Below are 18,921 nucleotides of genomic sequence, written 5' to 3' on the forward strand. Positions count from 1 at the left end.
TACAATATCAGGAGTGGCAAAATGTACAGTTTGGTACATCACAAGAAAGAAAGAAAGCATTGGAGAACCCAGCAACACACAAACGAAACCCTGGACCTACACAGAAGATGGCAGTGGTGGATGATTGCAAAAGAAGAGTATTGTGTAAGTGGAGATTGGACTAGATTGGACTTTGGTGAAAATCAAAGAATGGAAAAACATTCTTTGTAGAGATGAAAGCAAGATCAACCTCTACCAGAATGACAGCAAGAGTATGGAGAAGGTGCAGAACAGCTCATGATCCAAAGCAAACCACATCATCTGTAAAACACGGCACTGTGATGGCTTGAGCGTCCACAGCTGCCAGTGGCACTGGGATGCTTGTTATTATTGATGATGTGACACAAGACAGAAGCAGCTGAAGGAATTCTGAGGTATTCAGAGACCTATTATCTGCTCAAACTGAGCTGAATGAAGTTAAATAATTGTGCCGTGTTTCATAACAGAGATGGACAATGACCCAAAACATACAGGCAAAACAACCCAGGAGTTTATTAAAGCAAAGACAGTGTCACTGTTGCCTCACAGCAAGAAGGTTCTGGGTTCATATCTCACCTGTGGCTGCTCTGTGTTGAGTTTGCATGTTTGCCGTGCAAGTAGCCCTTAAATCAATTCAATAAGCAGATTTGGGGTTTAAAAAGTCAAACTTGCTTCTACAAGATTAATTTTTTCTTTTTTTTTAAAGTTTCTTCAGATGATTGTATATTTTGTGCTTGTTGGGTCAAAAAAAGTTAACTGCTTCTGGGAGAGGATGATGATTTATGTAAATTTGCTCAAAAGCTCTCTTCCATTTCACCCAGCTCATGTTTGAAAATTCACTGCAGGACGCTCTTTACACTGTAAGTTGTCATTTAATGTCATTTATACAACTTCTGCCATTTAACAACTTTATTTTTTATCAGCAGATTTCAGAAAGAAATTCTTAGTTCATGAACCGCTGGCATAGTACATAAAAAGTAAAGATTCTGTGAACGGGTCAATGAAGATTTATTTTTAATTCAATGTGTTAAATTGTACGAAAGAGTGACAAAACAGTCTTGGAAACAACTGCTCTGATGTCTGAACGGCACCACATTTCCAGGACTGCTATTAGCACCTGTGAAAACAAAAGAAAGAAAGTGTGAAACTAAGGTTTAATATGTGTTGCCCAACACACAAGTTATATTTAGCAGCATTAGCTGCTAAAAAACACCTTTTTATGACACCTTTGTGATGCTTTATAATGTGAATGTGTGTGAATAAATTGCAAGTTATTTAAATGTCACCATCTTGCAACAGTGATAAAAAGCTTACGATGGTTTCCTTCCTTCATATTCAAAGCACACTGCCTTCTGGTGCTAGTCAGGTAGCATAGTTAAAGAGTTAAAAAGTCGGTAGTTGAAATATAAATGGCTGTTGCAACTTTTTCCCCCCATTATTTTTATTCATCACCTAAATGCAGTTTATATTACTGTAACCATAGTGATGAAGCTCCTCTACCTCAAAGTACAGATTTATACAGAAACCCAGATCTTTCATCAAGATTTGTGCATAAATGTAACCAAATCATTGCCTTAGCATTGTATTACAATGAAAATCTCAGTTATTCATTTACTTAAATTAAATTATAACATGTTGCACATTCAAAACTCATGTTGCATTTCTTACTGTTTAACACTTGTACAGCCTGTTCAGTCTGGTGATGTCATTCTGGCTCATCTGAGTTCCTGTGCCAAATTCAACATTGGGATTGGGAATGGGCTCCATGGTGGGCTTGTTGTTGCCAGAGAAGGCATACCTGGAATAATGTACAGCGGGTTTGTTTGTATTCAAGAAAAAATGAGAAACTATTGCTTTATAATTGAAATGGTCTCTGTGGCTCTCATTGGAAAAACAAAAAGAAAAGAGCAAGTAAAAGTTTGTCAGTTGGCTCTCATTAAGAGGATGATGTCTTCATATTTTCTATATTCAGAATCACTACGTGCTGGTAAGAGGTGCTTACATTTTTTTCAGCGTGCAGAAAAACCCTTGATTAATTTTGCATAAACAGCAAAAAAGAAAGTTATCAAAAAACAATAATAATAATAAAAAAAAAAACCTGAACTAAAACTTAAAACTGAATGAACAGATGTCTGATGAAAGTGATCCAGACCTGTGGTACTGCATGACTGAGTTGTAGTCATAGGGGGTGTTCTGGTTCAATGTGTTGATCTTGTCAAAGGCATACGCCCAACCTGAGAGAGAGAAAGTGTCATATGCATCAGAAAAGGCTGATGAGAGTTAATGTTTGCATTTAGAGCCTCAAACTCTGTTTGCTCTATAGTTAAAAGGTTAGTTTTATAATTTTACACATTTGAGTTTATAATATATTTAATGACTTTATTGTCACTTACCTCACTTTATAATTTAAAGTATGACATTTAAGTTATTTCTTATCGAATTTTGTAAAATCACTTCGATCCCTAGTTGAGTGCATCCTGTCCTGCTGTGTTGCTGTTCATTATGGAAGATCATTTTAAAGCTAAACTGTAACCCGAAACACACCAACAGCCCAAAGAGACCAGAGAGTGCCACCAAAAACAGAAATCAGACCGGATGCGATGTTCTCCCACAAGATTCGGATGTGCTGGTCCCTGTCAGAGCGACACTGCTCATGGTTGAAACCGAGGGCGTGGAGCAGCTCGTGCTGGACGGTGTTATGGTAGAGACAACCCTGACGGTCCAGAGACACTGCCTGGCCATAACCAAGGCGACCGACATAGGAGTAACACCTGCATTCACACAATAAGAAAAAAGAAAGGAAAAAAAGAAAAATGTATTGTTATCATCCCTTACAAAGCAAAGCAAATTATCTAAACGAAACTATAATAAGGTTCTACAAACAAAATGTTTTCTTTTAACTAATAAAAGACTATCACAGTCATTTAAAATGATAAAATATAATGGCTATGTCTGTCAAGTAAATTATTATTTATTAATTAATGTAACTATGACTCTAATTGTGATTAAAAGTCATACCAAAGAAGATTTTAAATTCTTGCTGAAATTGGAAACTGAAATTAACTCTGATATTTAACTCTGTAGAATAAAACAAATGACTAGGAAGCACAGAGTGTGGGCCATCACAGTGTGATTTTAAAAATGCATAAACAGTTTAAGAACCTCCAAGGACTGCACAGTTTCCACACACACACACACACACACACACACACACACACACACACACACACACACACACACACACACACACACACACACACACACACACACACACACACACACAGAGAGAACAGCAAGAACACAGATTATCACCCATTGATGGACTGGATGTTCAGGTAGTCTCTCTGGTTGGTTCTTGGGACGAAGCGAATGCAGGAGACGTCTTGGAATGACAGCAAACCTCGCTCAATGATGGAGCGCTCACGAGAAGCTGAGAAGCAGAGGGAAGAATACATTTCCACCTACTGTCATCTGCTCAGTATCTGTAATTACAGAAATACTTTGAAATCTACACTGATTACAGTTTTTTACAGACGCTAGGACACATTTCTCAATACTTAGGTCACGTTTGCAAAACTCCTCACACAGTGAGCACAACAGAAGTCTATGTGGGCTAAACTGAGGACCAGTTATCATTGTTTTGGCACAAAATGCATTCAATGACTACATCTCTCAAATTTCATGAATTATCTTCTCACTCAGACACAACAACTGCCAAAAATCTTTGTACGGACAGGACATTTTGCATGTGCTTACATACTGTTTTCAAAACTGTTAAACTTATGGCCAAAACAATAACACAATGCAAACTGAATAAGACAGCAAAATCCAACAGCAATATTTTATTGAAACATATTTTAAATCTAAAAATGCAGTTTAACCAGCCACAGCTGATTCTCATTGTAGATGAACATCTACACAGATGTTACTCCTTCAATTTCATTACAAAAGGAGACAACTGCTGAATAGGTTTTTTTGTGATGTAAACATGGACCCAGCCAGAAATGGAGTAGATTAGCATTACTATTGTATGTGTATCAGTGGATGGTGTGTATACAAATTCTTATATTTTGGGATTACTTAGTGCAAAAAAATAAAAATACAGAAACAAATATTAACGAATTCTGCATGATGTCTGATTCATTCCAGTAACATATATTGAAATTATAAACAGAGATGTGTCCTTGTTTTACACAAGAAAACACTGTGTAATGCTACATGTTGTTAGTGTTTTTTAGGTCATTGTTTTGTGGGTGACAAAGTGTGTTTGTCGGCTGTCAACCTTTGCTAGTGTTCTGGAAGAATGAGTTTATTTGAGACCTGAATGAAGTGTTTTGGTAGTTGTAGTGCATTTTGAATGTGAAATGAACTGCTTTGCCAAGCTGATGGTCAGTTAGGAGGATTGTGTGAAGTGTTTTGCAAAAGTGACCTAAGTATTGAGAAATGTGTCCTAGCGTCTGTAAAAAACTGTAACATGGAAAATGCAATAAGGATTCATCAAAATCAAATGTTTTTTAGCATTTTTGTCGTTTAAACTTTGAGCTCCATTGTCAGTTTGTAGTTATTGCAAAATAAAGTCTTTAGTTTTTATGTAGAATTTAAAGTAGTTGTTGCTGTTTTTTTTAAGTGTTAAGCCAAAAATTGTGGCAAAGCATTAAATAAAGATGTACAAATCGCAGGTTTATTCCTTTTTCATTCTCCAACGGAGTATAACTACAACACAAAGTTTAACTTGTGAAACAAGACCGGACACAGAAAAATCACAGTTGATTTATTAAGCTATTCACTTCATTTCATTCAGATTTGTTTTCTGTGCTGTTTTGGGATTTTTTTTGTTTTATGAGCTTGTTTCACTTTGATTTTACAGTCCATTAGTTCATTTGATCAGCTGCTTTATTCCAATTTTAAAACTGCCTTAATAATTCTTGAGTTACTTACAGTAATGAGAGGCGATGACGTAGGGGACATAGACGTTTCCATCGCTGGATTTTCCCCACATGCAGCCAGAGGAGGTGCAAGGATCAGCATTCCTTTGATTCTCATTTTCATAAGCAATGTCATCAATGATAAAGGGCTCCTCTGCTGTGTGCACTGTGAAATGAGAGCATTGAGTGATTTGATGATATATCAGTGTATGGTAAAGTATATCAAAGTACTGTTGTGCAAATGAGCAAAATACCTTCTTGCTCTGAGGCGACAGTACTAACCACTGCACCGCCATATGGAAAATAATCAATGTATCTAATGATAATTTTGCTTCATTTTAATCTCAGTGAATGGACTACAACAGGATCTTATTTCTTTTACAAAATGTATGCTCCAAATTTACGTAACATTGAAGGTCAGCAGTTTTGTCATCTTAAGCTCAGTGGTTTCATAAAATATTATTATTGATATATCATTAATCTCAAAAAATCTGGAAGAACCTTGAGTCTGGATTTTAACAACAAATCTGTAATATTTTCCTGAGATATTTCACAATAGAAATACAGGATTCACACAAGCAATGTTCAATCTCAGAACGAAGAGTGGAGCAAAAATAAATCTGGAACCATAAAGGCCGGAAGTAATATGTATATGTATAAGTAATATGTAAATGAAGTATAAATATCTTACCTACATCCTTGTTGGCCCTCCACAGGAGCTCAGCGACAGACAGATCCTAGCTCAATCAGATGGCAACATTCATTAGTGAGGATTTACATGGAAAATCTTCGGTTTTCAATTGAAATTTGTTTCCAGAAAGATGAAATAAAGTCTTTACATGTTTTACAAACTCATGTGTGAATGTGGTTATCTGAGGAATGATTCTTGGCAGATGTCAGTTCAGCAAATTCATTGCATTCATTGCTTGTCAGTATTTTTCTTGGATCATTCACTCAGTCACGGCCAGAGATGGGCAGTAACTGTAATCCGATTACTTTTATCAAGTAACGAGTAAAGTAAGGGATTACTATTGCAAAAACGGTAATTAGATTACCGTTACTTTCCCGTAGGAACGCTGCGTTACTGCGTTACTAAAACCGTGATTTTTCTTGCAGAATGTCTCATGATGGTGACGTAAACGAGTGCGACGTTTGTGGCAACCGCTGTGTGCAGATCAACAATGGATAATATATCGAGTGCGGGAGAGAGTATGAGCCTGCAGCGTTTAAAGCGTGGAAGTACTGACCTTACTTTGAGTTTGATTCCATAAAAAGTGACAAAAACATTAGTGTCCGTTGTGCGTGAGAAGAAAACTTCTTTTTACAGCGAAAAAAACCCCTAAACTTCCAAACAAGCACCGAGTGCGCTAAGAGGTAATGGGAAACTCACAGAGAAACTCGCGGATTCTTCCACTGACCGCGGCACACCTGCACCAGGGTAAACCTCCGCCTACCCTACTCCTGCTTTACAGATGAAAATAGAGCAACAGGACCGCTGAGTCTTTGACTTAATTTATTTTCTGCTGTTTTACTTGCATCTATTTGAAAGACTGAGTGTAAACACAAAAAATATTTTATTTTATGTGCTGGAATGTGCAGAAAATAGGTTTAAATATTAAACAAATTTCTTCCAGTCAGAGAATGTTGCATATAATTAAAATTTTGCTTGATGCATAAAGTTAAAAGATTAGAACTAATAAAACAAGTTTTAAAAAGGGACCTTTCCATTTGATTACATTTTGTATGATGGATTATGCAGAAAAAGTAGAATTGGGCTGAAAGATCTATCACTTTATCACCTATTCAGGTTGTAAATCGTGTTTTTAAAAAGTAACTAAGTAACTAAGTAATTAATTAATTTTGCAAATAAGTAATCAGTAAGGTAACGGGATTACTTTTTTGGGGAAGTAATCAGTAATTAGTTACTGATTACTTTTTTCAAGTAACTTGACCAACACTGGTCACGGCTACCCAACATGAGGTTTTCCTGCTTTGGTGAGTGACTTTTGAGTATTTTGTAGGTCTGTTATTTAGTATCAATTAGCAGGTATTTGTGTCTGTATAGTCTATGACTGCAGCTTGAAAACCAGCAATCTAGAAGGCCTGACAATCCACCATCTCTTCTGGCTCCGAGACTTAAGAAGGTCTTAAGAGCTTGGAAACAAAAGTGACTGGACTTTTTTACGTTTCTTGAAGATGTTTCATCTCTCATCTGAGAAGCTTCTTCAGTTCTACAACCAATCGATGGAGATTCCCGGATAATTAAACCCTAGTTGGGGTTATTCTCATTGACCCACTATTAATCACGTGACTCATCACATGAGTCAAAGCGCAAAAAAATGAATGGTTCGTTATCACCAGAGGTTTCAAGTGATATCACATTCGCCTCTTAAGGTACCATTGGATCAATTCTTTTCTTCTCTTGTATGCACAGTGTAATGTTGCATAATTTAACCTAACACAATCATGTCTTGGAAAAATTTGAATCTGGAATTTAAACAAAGCTGTCAGATAAATGTAGTGAATTAAGAGAGCAATATTCTCTTAATGAAATGGAGTAAATGTAGCATTAAGTGGGATTTGTAAGTTCGATATTTAGGATATCCTCACCTTCTCATCAGCCCAGCAGAGGACAGAGGCTCCGAGGAGAATCAATAAACTGAGTGTGCATTTCATGAAAGCCATGTCACACAGTGTTAACACCTGGATCCTGCTGCAGCTCCTGTTTATACCCTTCAGTATATCTGCTGACTCGCAAAAAAACTCATTGACATTGCTTTACTTGGAGATAAGGAGGAAGTTGCCTTGAAAACATCCTGTCCTTTCCCACCAGCATCAAAACTATACCCATAATGCTGTGTGAGAATGCTGCCCCAGAACACCTGATCAATGTTTTTGGGGAGTTTGAATATTTTATCAGCTGTAAGTGGTTTGGTTTGTCTGTTTGTTTATGAGAGCAGGCATGATTGTTTATGTATGTCATACATACATAAAGAAATTATGGGCAGATTTGGATGAAAACTTTACTACAGTTGGAGCTTGGCCTGCCTGACAGATTATGTCTTGGAGACAATTCAAAGCCAAATCGGGCAAATTTGCACCTTTTTCAACAAATTGTTTTGAATACATAACAGACAAAATGAATACAGGAGAGTGACATCCTCTGTGTTAATTCAGCATGTGGCTTAAATGTAAATGTATCTTAAGTTCTACCTCTGGGTGATTTTCTGATAGATGGACATTACAGCATCAAGTATTTTGCACAGATTACAAATGGACATTTTGTCAAGGTTTTACATTTCGTGTGACCTTACATGCTCTTCTTGACCTCTTTCAACAGATGCCATGAGGACAAATTGCCTGCAGTGTCCTGTGGTGTTTCACTCTTTTAATCTTAAAACAGTAAATCTGTCCTCTCTAGGGAAACTGGTTGGGATATTCAACAGCCATTGAAAGATAGGGCCTGGATTACAATTATACATTTTTATATATATACACGTGTGTGTGTGTGTGTGTGTGTGTGTGTGTGTGTGTGTGTGTGTGTGTGTGTGTGTGTGTGTGTGTGTGTAACTAAGCAGTATATATATATATATATATGTGTGCAGTAAGCAGTTTTTAAAGCTTTTACATATTTTTGAGCTTGACTTGAAAGGCAGACTCTGTTTCACTATCTGGCTTTCTGACTTTCTCTTTTGATAAGTAGTGCTGAATGTTATGACTGACTGCATCTGGTAGTTTCTCAGGATAAAATTGATTTGTTTGACAGCACTCAGTGGACTGACCAATACTTGGAACAGAGGGAAAATCCAAGGAACTGAGTGAAGATCTAAAAAGGAGCATTACAGAATCACACAGGTTGACCAGGTCCCTTAGAGCAAATTGTAAACAACTGCAGATTTCAAGATTAGTTCAAACAGTTGTATGAAATTATGAGTTATTCAGCTGTATCACCACTTTGCTATGACATTAATAAAAAGAAAAAAGAAAAAAAAAAAGAAAAAAAAATGATGGTTAGGATTTTCAGTTAATGCCCAAGACCCACCAAGGTTAGAGCCTGCCATGAACTGGAAAATGCCAGAACACTAGTGTCAATGTCCACAAAGACACAAGTTTTACATCACCATGGATTGAGAGAGTGCTGACAAAGTAAGAAAACCCCTGCTCCAGATTCCACACCATCATGCTCAACTGAAACTTGAAATTACTGACATGAACAAGCCAAATTTCTTCAGGAGACACAATGACAAATGAAAAGAGGCATGTTCGGAGAAGTAAAGGTGACGTTTTAAGCAAGGTGGTGGGACTGTCATACTCTGGCTTGTTTTGCTGCTAGTGGTACCAGTATATTGCACAAAGTGGGTGGAATAATGAAGAAAGGACTACCTCCAAATTCTTCAACTCTGTATCAAAGAAAGTGGCAAGTGAAACTTGAGCACAGTTGGGCTTTCCAACTCGACAAAGATCCAAAAATAACACATTAAAACTGGTTTTTGGAATGGATAAAAATGCTAACATTAGCCTCCTGGAATAGTTTTCCCAAAGCCCTGACCTCAAACCTACGGCGCTCCGCAGGGGACATGGGAGAAAAAAAAATTAAGACGGACTAACTCGGGATCTCGCAAAAGTTTCATCTCCGAAAACGTCGCAGCACTTTTGCAAATATGTGATGTCTTGTAAACTGAGCAGATATCTGACGTTTACACAACTACATTCACGCCTCAAAATATCTTAAAAGTGTATTTTGTGACCCAGAAAGAGTAATATTACAACTAAGTAGCTGCCGACGTTGTTGGAATTCAACTTTTGCACAACTTTTGCGAGATCCCGAGTTTTTTCCCCCATGTCCCTTCGTACAAACCTATCCCTATTGCCCTATTGAATATTGTGGGCCATGCTGGAAAGCTGGGTCCCCTCCAGGAACTTATCCGATGTAAATGAACCTAACAGCAATAGAATATCTAACCAGAATCATTTCAAAAGCTTGTTGATGTCAAAGGTCACCTCAATGCCCTTTTTCTTGTAAGGTTTTTGTTGTATTGTAAACAGGGGGGTCCAGCTCCAGGCCTCGAGTGCCGGTGTCCTGAGGGTTTTTGATCTCACCCTGGTTCAACACACCTGAATCAAATGATGAGTTCATTACCAGGCTTCTGGAGAACTTCAAGACATGTTGAGGAGGTCATTTAGCAATTTGAATCAGCTGTGTCGGATCAAGAACACATCTAAAACCTGCAGGACACCGACACTCAAAGCCTGGAGCTGCCTACCCCTGCCCTATAAGCAGGCACCTGGCGAAGAAAGAAAAATTCCCCTTTAACGGGAAGAAACCTCTAAAGAAAATCTATTAAGTGGAAACCTTTTCAGCAGAGGAAAAGAAATAACCCATCACCCTTCAATATGCATTCTGAAAGGTCTGAATGCTTTTTTCAACTATAGTCTAAAAAGTAATGAAAATATAGCAGGTTTAGTCATAACTGAATGCAACATTGAACACTGAAAAATGAACAAGAAAAATAGTTTTCAGTTCAAGCAATTCACAGACGCAGATGTTTGAAGCGGTTTGTTTAATCTTTTCATACACATGCAAACAGCAGTGATATCATTTTCCCACATTCATCTTCACATTTAATCTGACATCAACAGGTTGTGCTTCTAGTTGATGTGCTTCAGGTCAAGTTTGCAGGTTTTTGGGGGACCTTTCTTGCTCTTTTAGACCTCCTTCAACAGAAGACCATAAGGGCGGATGGCCTGTTCTACTATCGCCTGCTCTTCTTGAGCTGAGAACACAGACGGGATGGGAACCAGCCAGTACTTATCGTTGTTGTGTTTCTGCCTGTACTCTGGGTTGATCCGATTTTGCAGAATCACTTTGTATTGCTTGCCATTCTTTTGACAAGTGAAGGTTTTGGCATAAGAGACAGCTTCATTGACGTAAGGGGTAGAGTAAATCCCTCTGCCATAGGTCTGACCTGGACCTGGCTGTTAAATAAAAGTAAGATATATATATGTTATATTATTAAATACTGATACATTAAATACAGGCCTAATATGGAAATAGGACAAAAAGAGCACTGAAGTGGCTTAAAGGGTGAGCAGCTCTTGTGTGGCATAAATACGTTTATGTGCCATAACAATGGACATGCTATGGAAAAATATTCTGACAGAGATAAATAACAATAAATAAATAAATATACAAAAACCTGCAGCTTACAGGTTTTTGACATTATTCATAGGAAAAAGCCTTCTCAACACTTTTGCTCAACAATGCTCAACAAGTATAAGTACAGCTACAGTTTGCTCCTGAGGTCCTAGACATGCAGGCGTCCTCTCACAGTCACATAACTGCTATTTACTGCATTTCCTTTTCTTTGTGTTGTGCTGAGATTTTCATAGCTTGTGACTTGACATGTGACAAAACCATTCAACTCTCTTTTTGACTCTTTTCTCAACCCTGGGATAAAATCCAGACTTTAGAAAACTGAAGTGCTGCATGGGACACAGTCTCAGCATCTCAGCATGTGGAATAAGAGACCAGGAATATACATAAAGTGGGACAGTTGGTGGCATTCCATGCAATTTCAAAATATTAAATATCACAATTATACATCATATAAAATGTTACTGTAAAGCAATTGTACTGGGTAAAATAATGGGTTGTGATGATAACATAATCAAACCTTGTAGAATCCTTCGATGATGCCCCCAGCTCCTTCCTTAGATGTCCCATGGTAGGACACAGGCCACTCCCCTGGCACTGACGCAGTGCTTCGGTACCGAGTTCCCAGCCATGTATTTCCATCATACTTATTCAGGACCTGTGACAAAATATGAGGTGATGCAGGTGTATCTGGACCTGTATTTGTTTCAGACAGTCCATGGTTCATCTCTGCAAACTGTATCTTCAATTAAAGTCTGAGCTTCTGCATGTTGTACATATAGCATTTCAAAGTGCTTTACCTTTGGGACAAACTATTCTATTGATCTTACTTTGAATGGGGAGAGTCAGATATTTGGCTGTCTTTTATTTTCTACAACTTAAGAGCATCATGATGTACCAGTTATGCTTATAACACACATATGATATGTAATATGCTAAATAACTGTTTAACTATTCTTTTTCAAACCCAGTTCTAGTTCCATTGACACTGTTCACCTCTCTACATTTTTATTTTGAGGTCAATTCATTTCCAGTGCACTACCTGGAAAGCACTCTGGAAGTAACAGACTGCATACAGTTAATTCAATCAGGTCAAATTAGTTTTTTAAGGTGTGAGTTGAGACCAAATCTTTGCAGAAAATTCTTTACAGATGATTTGTTATATTGTTTTCTTATAATTCTATTTCTGTAGTTTAAAAAAAAAAAGGCCTAGTATTTGACATAAAAGAGAGGACTAAATGCAGTTATTGATTTCCAAGAAACTGATGAAGAAGAATATTGTTGAGAACACTAATAAACTTCTAGTTTAGTTTCGAAAATGAGCTGGAAGGAAATTCAGGGAACCAGAAGTTTCAACTTTCTAATGATTGCAAATATCTGAAGCCCAAAAAGTATTTTACTGGGATGTCATTGAATTTGTGCTCTACAGCCCGGCTTAAAGATCAATTAAAGCAGCTTAGACTCTAAGTAATGAGCATGAATAAAATGGTTGATGCTGATCTCAATTCAAAGACAAATTTACCTTGAGGGCAAAACGGTACCAACCACTTGGTCGTTCATACACCTCTCCGCCTCTGTAATAGGTCTCTGTGTCTTGGAGACCAGAGAAATCGTAGTCAAATGTTGGATCAAAGAATTCGCTCTCATCGATGATGAAACACCTTTCTTGTGGTGCAGTTCGAAAACAGGTGTCAGAGCCTGAACATTGCCCTCCATCTTGCAGAACACGTTGAATTCTGGCAAAGTTGTTTCTTGACACTGGGCTGCAAGTTGAGAAAGACAGCTGAGATTAGGGTCTGAATAAACCTGACCATCAACAAAAGAAAAGAAATGCTGCTCTTTCACTGGATGTTTTCTCACTCTCTGCAAACCAAACTGCAACATTGTTGTCAAAATTCTTTGAGCTTTAGAAACTACATCCTGACTGTGAATCTCAATATAATATCCCATCCATCCTCTTATCCTTTTCAGTGTTTTGTGGAGGGGGGTGCTGGAGCCTATCCCAGCTGCCTTAGGGCAATTTAGAGTTTCCAGTTAACCTATGCCCACTAACTGCAGGTCTTTGGATAGTGGGAGGAAGCCAAAGTAGAACATGGGGAGAACATGCACACAGAAGGACCCCAAATGGTGGAATTGACCTTCTTGCTGTGAGGCAACAGTGCTAACCACTGTGCCACCATGTTGCACCATTACTCCAATATAATATACTGCTACAAAAAAAATTTGAGAACTCTTCCCGTTCCCTTTTTGAGGAATGACATCAGCGCAAGTCTTAAGAATAGTTTATAATATTACAATATTTACCAGGTTTGATCTCCATCTGCGATTGCACAAATGAGACTGTTTATAGACAGCGTTGGTGCTGCTGAGCCAGGAAAGCTTGCTCTTTGGAAAACTCCAGCGTGACCTCCTGCTCTTTGGTTTTGAACAGAAATGATCTGGGCATTGCAAACTGCACCCAAAGCTTCAAGTGCAATTTCTCTGTCCATCTTGATGTTGTCTTGATGTTGTAGTCCTTTGCTCTGCTCACTTCTACCTGCAAGTGTTGTGGCTCGTGCAGAATTGGGCTTATATGTTACACTGTTTATGACGTAAACCCAGTTTGCATAATTTCTTAGATAAATCAACTTTTGACTTTTTGACCTTCCAATAGGTGTGTTTTCATTGGAACTTTCTGTTCTTCTCTTTTTTCCAGTTGCAAAATTATTCATCATCTCTTAGACTTTCACAACTGCATCCACACCCTGAATCTTAGTACAGTCACAGTTTACCATTTTAAAAACAAAATACCATTATTACAATTATTCAGTAACCTCGGTTTCATTTGCAGAAGTTGGATTCAGCAAGCCTGCAAGAATTAGCTCTTGTTTATTTATTTTTTTAAAAAGGAGGAAACTTGTTTTTTTGGAGTGGATGATAAATGATAAGAGGGCAGGGGGATAAAATAAAGGTCCAAGCGTCCCTTGGCTTTTGCCTACTTCTCGTGCTCTGACTTTTCTTGACTTTTTGACCTTCACAAAAAGAAAAGGACAGTTGAACTTCTTCTGGAATTTTTTGCTCTGTACAAACTGAATTAAAGTGAAAAAGGATGTACATATTTTTCTCACCCTGTGGCCAAACTTCCCCCTTCCTGTGGTCTGTTGACACTACTTCTTGCAATTGCAGATTTATGTTCAACAAAAATTCAGTGGCATCAATTACAGCCTGCAACTTCTGGAGTACTTTCCATGGTATTTTACTTAAATTACAGTGCTTTGAGTTCCCCAAATATAGTTACCAATGGAAACAGTAGAAGAAAGATGTCACATTTGTAAGTGTGTGCCCAGAACAGGTAGAATCCTTTGTTCATGTGTGTCTCACTTCCCTATGTCAACATCTGTGGCCCCACATCACTAGATGAATTACATGGTAGGGTGTCCTCTCATGTACACACTCTCATTTAATGTTTTTTCTTTATTTTTACTACTTTCTACATTGTAGATACAAACTGAAGACATTAAATGTACAAAACTAGATATATGGAATTATGGAGCAAAGAAAAAAAAAGGATAAATAACTCTAAATATGTTTTATGTTTTTTTGTCTCAGATTCCTGAAAGTAGTCACCCTTAGCTTTGTTGACAGCGCTGCAAACCCTTGGCCATCTCTCAATAAGCTTCATGATGTATGACAACTGTTAGAATTCATATAATGGCAAGAACCAATCAGCTAAGTAAAGACAAACAACAGTGCATCAATATTTTAAGAACTGAAGGTCATCTGTCCCCAAGTTCAGCTGCAAAAACCATCATGCGCTATGATGAAACTGGCTCACATGAGGACCACCCCAGGAAAGGACGACCTCTGTGCTGAGGATAAATTCATGTGAGTCACCAGCCTCAGAAATCACAAGTTAGCAGCACCTCAGATTAGAGCCCAGATAAATGTCACAGAGTTCCAGTAGCAGACTCATCTCTACATCAACTGTTCAGAGAAGACTGTGTGAATCAGGCATTTATGGACAAATAGATCCTGCAGCGACATGCCATTTTTTAAACTGTATTTTAAATATAAGATCTTGGATGGCAGAAAACTTTTTACAGCTTAACCAGGACAAAACTGAAGTTTTAATCGTCGGTCCCGAGGCTCAGAGAGAGAAACTCTTGTCTAAATTAGAGGCATTTTCACTATGTCCTTTGCTACAAGTGAAAAACCTGGGTGTTATTTTTGACTCTGAGCTTGGTTTTATCCCACATATTAAACATGTAACCAAAATTGGATTTTATCATCTAAAAAATATAGCCAGAGTCCGCCCTATTCTCTCTCGGGCCAACACAGAGATGCTGATGCATGCTTTTATTACCAGTCGCATTGATTACTGTAACGCCCTGCTCTCTGGTCTTCCTAAGAAGAATATTTCAACTTTACAACTTTTGCAAAACTCAGCAGCTCGTGTGCTGACGAAGACCAGAGGGCGGGCCCACATTACACCGGTTTTAGAATCGCTGCACTGGCTCCCCGTGTGTTTCAGGATCGATTTTAAGGTTCTTTTATTGGTTTTTAAATGTCTTAATGGTCTTGGGCCTTCTTATCTCTCAGATCTGCTTTTACCATACGAACCCTCGCGGACCCTGAGGTCCTCTGGTACTGGCCTTTTGATTGTCCCTAAAGTCAGGACACATACTCACGGAGAGGCAGCTTTTCAGTGGTATGGTCCTCGTCTGTGGAACAGCCTGTGGAGGAGCTCAGGGCCGCAGAGAACGTACATGTTTTTAAGAACAGGCTCAAGACCCACCTTTTTAATTTAGCTTTTACTTAGCGTTTATTTATTTTATACTTATTTATTCTATCTTGTTATTTTATTATTAATTTAGACTTTACCTAATATTTATTGATTTTATTCTTATCCATTTTTAATCTTCTTACTCTATTTATATTTATATTGTATCCTGTTCTTATTTATTTTATCATTTTACCCTGTATATAGCCTATTGTGTCATATCTCCAGTGTTTCCTCGGAGGGCGCTCTCTGCACCGGGGCTGTGATCGACCGTGGCTGCTGGGTCTCTGGGGGTCCTCTCAGCCTGGCTGGGGGGCTCCTTTGCCTCCCTCCTGCTGTGTGCCCAGCCTGGAGGCTGCGGTCTGTGACCGGCTCCCGGTGCAGACGGCTCCCTGTTATAGTGTTTCCTCACTTGGCTCATGTGAACCCAGCCCAATTTTTACTCTTTAAGTGTGTGTGTGTGTGTGTGTGGGTGGGGTGGGGGGTGAGATATGTGTGTATTCACATCATTTATGTTAATGAGAGTGTGGGGAGTGAGTTGGAGGGTGGGGTGGGCTGCTTTTAACTATGTAAAGCACTTTGTGCTACATTTTTTGTATGAAAAGTGCTTTATAAATAAAGATTGATTGATTGATTGATCCCATCTGGTTTGGTTTAGATGGACCATCATTTATTTTTCAACAGGACAATGACCATAAACACACCTCCAGGCTGTGTGAGGGATGGAGTGCTGTGCTAGATGGCCTGGCCTCCACAGTCACCTCACCTGAACCCAATGGATATGGTTTGAGCTGAGATGGACCACAGAGTGAAGGCAAAATGGCCAGCAAGTGCTCAACATCTCTGGGAACTCATTCAAGTCTGTTGGAAAACCTTTCCAGGTGACTACCTCATGAAGTACCTCGTGAATTTCGATAGTGTATGAATACTGAAGGGATTTATTCCAACAATAAGCAGCAAAATCAAGAGAAATAAAAGTACAATTAGTTGTAGAGACCCTTGAGCAATTTCAGAATATTTTATGTAAAACATTTATGTTTGTGTACTCCAGTGTATGAATATTGAAGCGACTTATTCCCTGCATTGCAGATATGTTATGTTTATATACCTCCCTTTCATAGGTCTCCAGGTCTCAGTTGAGTGACACCTTTGTCACTTCAAGGAATTCCTCCTCATTGATAATGAAACTGTCCTGTTTTTATATCTAAAACCATGTTCTGCCAGTCAGCTGACAAGTCCTTTTTCTGCAGTGCAACTCTGACTTTGAACACATAGTAAAGTTGATCTATATTATTATCTATGCATATTATATAAATATTTCTTCTTCAAGTGAACTTCAGGAAGCCAGGATCACTGGAGTGTTTACAACATCATTAACAAGATTTATTCCAACAATAAGCAGCAAAATCAAGAGAAATAAAAGTACAATTAGTTGTAGAGACACCTGAGCAATTTCAGAATATTTCATGTAAAACATTTATGTTTGTGTACTCCACTGTAGGAAAGACTCCACTGATTAAAAACTCAGAATCAGTTGGATTATTAGAGTTTCTGAAGACGGAGAGGTGGTGGTTCAGTAATGTGCACAGATCCAGTACTTAAGGAGGATGACGATCAGAAGGACAGGTTGATGAGGGGAGCATTGTTCTCAGTCTTGTCCTCAGGACTCCACTTGATAAGCGGAGAGCTCAAATCAATCAGCTGAAAACAACAAATGCACAGTTACAGAGCTGCTTTGGGTACAAGGTTACTGAAATCTGAAGCACCAAACGAACAAACTGCATCACAGTGAAACACAAATCTGTTAAAATACTACATATTCAAAAAACCCTCATCTAAAATATTTTTGAGGGTCTTGAAAGGAAGATGTAGCCGTTACGTTTCTGTTTGACTTCATCTTGCACAACATGTTGAATTCTGGCAAAGTTGTTTCTTGACATCGGGCTGCAAGTTGAGAAAGACAGCTGAGATTAGGGTCAGAATAAACCTTCTGACCATCAACAAAAGAAAAGAAATGCTGCTCTTTCACTGGATGTTTTCTCGCTCTCTGCAAACCAAACTGCAACATTGCTGTCAAAATTGTTTGAGCTTTGGAATCTACATCCTGACTGTGAGTCTGTAGTCTTATACTCAAATATACTGCTACAAAAAAACTGAAAAACTCACGTTACCTTTTTGGAGGAATGACATCAGCACAAGTCTTAAGAATAGTTTATATTACAATATTTACCAGGTTTGATTTCCATCTGCAACTGTATGAATGAGAGTTTTGACAGACAGCGTTGGTGCAGCGGAGCAGGAAAAGCTTGCTCTTTGGAAAGCTCCATCGTGAGCATCTGCTCTTTGTTTTTGAACAGAAGTGATTTGGGCATTGCAAATTGCACCCAAAGCTTCAAGTGCAATTTCTCTGTCCATCTTGACGTTGTAGTCCTTTGCTCTGCTCACTTCTACCTGCAAGTGTTGTGATTCATGTAGAATTCGGCTTATAGGTTAAACTGCATCGTGACACCTCCTGAGACACGCTGCAGTTTACATCATTTCTTAGATAAATCAACTTTTGACTTTCCAATAGATGTTTTCATTGGAACTTCCTGTTCTTTTTTCTTGTGAAATTATTCATCACATCTTAGATTTTCACAACTACCCTGAATCTTGATACAGTCGCAGTTCTCCATAAACTACAATTACTGCCTTGCAATTGTTGCAAAAACTCTTCAGAAGCCTGCATTTCATCACTGCAAAGATGAGTGAGATTCATTCGTTTCTCATACACAAACACATTTTAGCCTAAATCAAACATTGTCTGATTTTTACATAAAACACCAGGTAACTCCAGTGACTTTTGATAGTGTATGAATATTGAAGCGACTTATTCCCTGCATTGCAGATATGTTATGTTTATATACCTCCCTTTCATAGGTCTCCAGGTCTCAGTCGAGTGACACCTTTGTCACTTCAAGGAATTCCTCCTCATTGATAATGAAACTGTCCTGTTTTTATATCTAAAACCATGTTCTGCCAGTCAGCTGACAAGTCCTTTTTCTGCAGTGCAACTCTGACTTTGA

The 18,921-nt window shown here is 38.3% G+C and overlaps 2 protein-coding genes across 3 annotated transcripts; both read right to left on the reverse strand.

Annotated features, from left to right (window-relative positions):
* Window positions 1-899: 899 nt before the first annotated feature.
* On the reverse strand, window positions 900-7,638 carry LOC146665376 (high choriolytic enzyme 1-like). The gene is made up of 8 exons (XM_085412993.1): window positions 7,554-7,638; window positions 5,635-5,680; window positions 4,957-5,109; window positions 3,331-3,448; window positions 2,611-2,789; window positions 2,171-2,252; window positions 1,687-1,816; window positions 900-1,135 (listed from the first exon to the last, which is right to left on the reverse strand). The coding sequence occupies exons 1-7, from the start codon at window positions 7,626-7,628 to the stop codon at window positions 1,690-1,692; spliced, it is 780 nt and encodes a 259-aa protein (XP_085269119.1). The 5' UTR covers window positions 7,629-7,638; the 3' UTR covers window positions 900-1,135; window positions 1,687-1,689.
* Window positions 7,639-10,497: 2,859 nt separating this feature from the next.
* LOC146665377 (uncharacterized) lies at window positions 10,498-18,874 on the reverse strand. Of its 2 annotated transcripts, none has more exons than XM_085413006.1 (4): window positions 18,087-18,874; window positions 12,620-12,860; window positions 11,618-11,755; window positions 10,498-10,919 (listed from the first exon to the last, which is right to left on the reverse strand). In XM_085413006.1, exons 1-4 carry the CDS (start codon window positions 18,269-18,271, stop codon window positions 10,650-10,652), a joined length of 834 nt encoding a protein of 277 aa, XP_085269132.1. In that variant the 5' UTR covers window positions 18,272-18,874; the 3' UTR covers window positions 10,498-10,649. The 2 variants fall into 2 exon arrangements, with proteins under 2 accessions (XP_085269132.1, XP_085269131.1); XM_085413005.1 differs by lacking the exon at window positions 18,087-18,874 and adding an exon at window positions 13,402-13,628.
* Window positions 18,875-18,921: the final 47 nt, after the last annotated feature.

This window comes from Rhamphochromis longiceps, linkage group LG7 (assembly GCF_057381845.1).
Source record: "Rhamphochromis longiceps isolate RC_006_pf linkage group LG7, R_longiceps_female_GT1.1, whole genome shotgun sequence".
Taxonomy (NCBI): domain Eukaryota; kingdom Metazoa; phylum Chordata; class Actinopteri; order Cichliformes; family Cichlidae; genus Rhamphochromis; species Rhamphochromis longiceps.

Coding starts and splice junctions, on each gene's coding strand:
- LOC146665376 (XM_085412993.1), bottom strand. CDS start 7,628: ATGGCTTTCATGAAATGCACACTCAGTTTATTGATTCTCCTCGGAGCC. Junction 5,681..7,553: donor TCTGCTGGGCTGATGAGAAG/GTGAGGATATCC, acceptor TGATTGAGCTAG/GATCTGTCTGTCGCTGAGCT. Junction 5,110..5,634: donor GAGGGCCAACAAGGATGTAG/GTAAGATATTTA, acceptor CTCATTTCACAG/TGCACACAGCAGAGGAGCCC.
- LOC146665377 (XM_085413006.1), bottom strand. CDS start 18,271: ATGGACAGAGAAATTGCACTTGAAGCTTTGGGTGCAATTTGCAATGCC. Junction 11,756..12,619: donor GGTACCGTTTTGCCCTCAAG/GTAAATTTGTCT, acceptor ATTTTGTCACAG/GTCCTGAATAAGTATGATGG. Junction 10,920..11,617: donor TCATCGAAGGATTCTACAAG/GTTTGATTATGT, acceptor TTTATTTAACAG/CCAGGTCCAGGTCAGACCTA.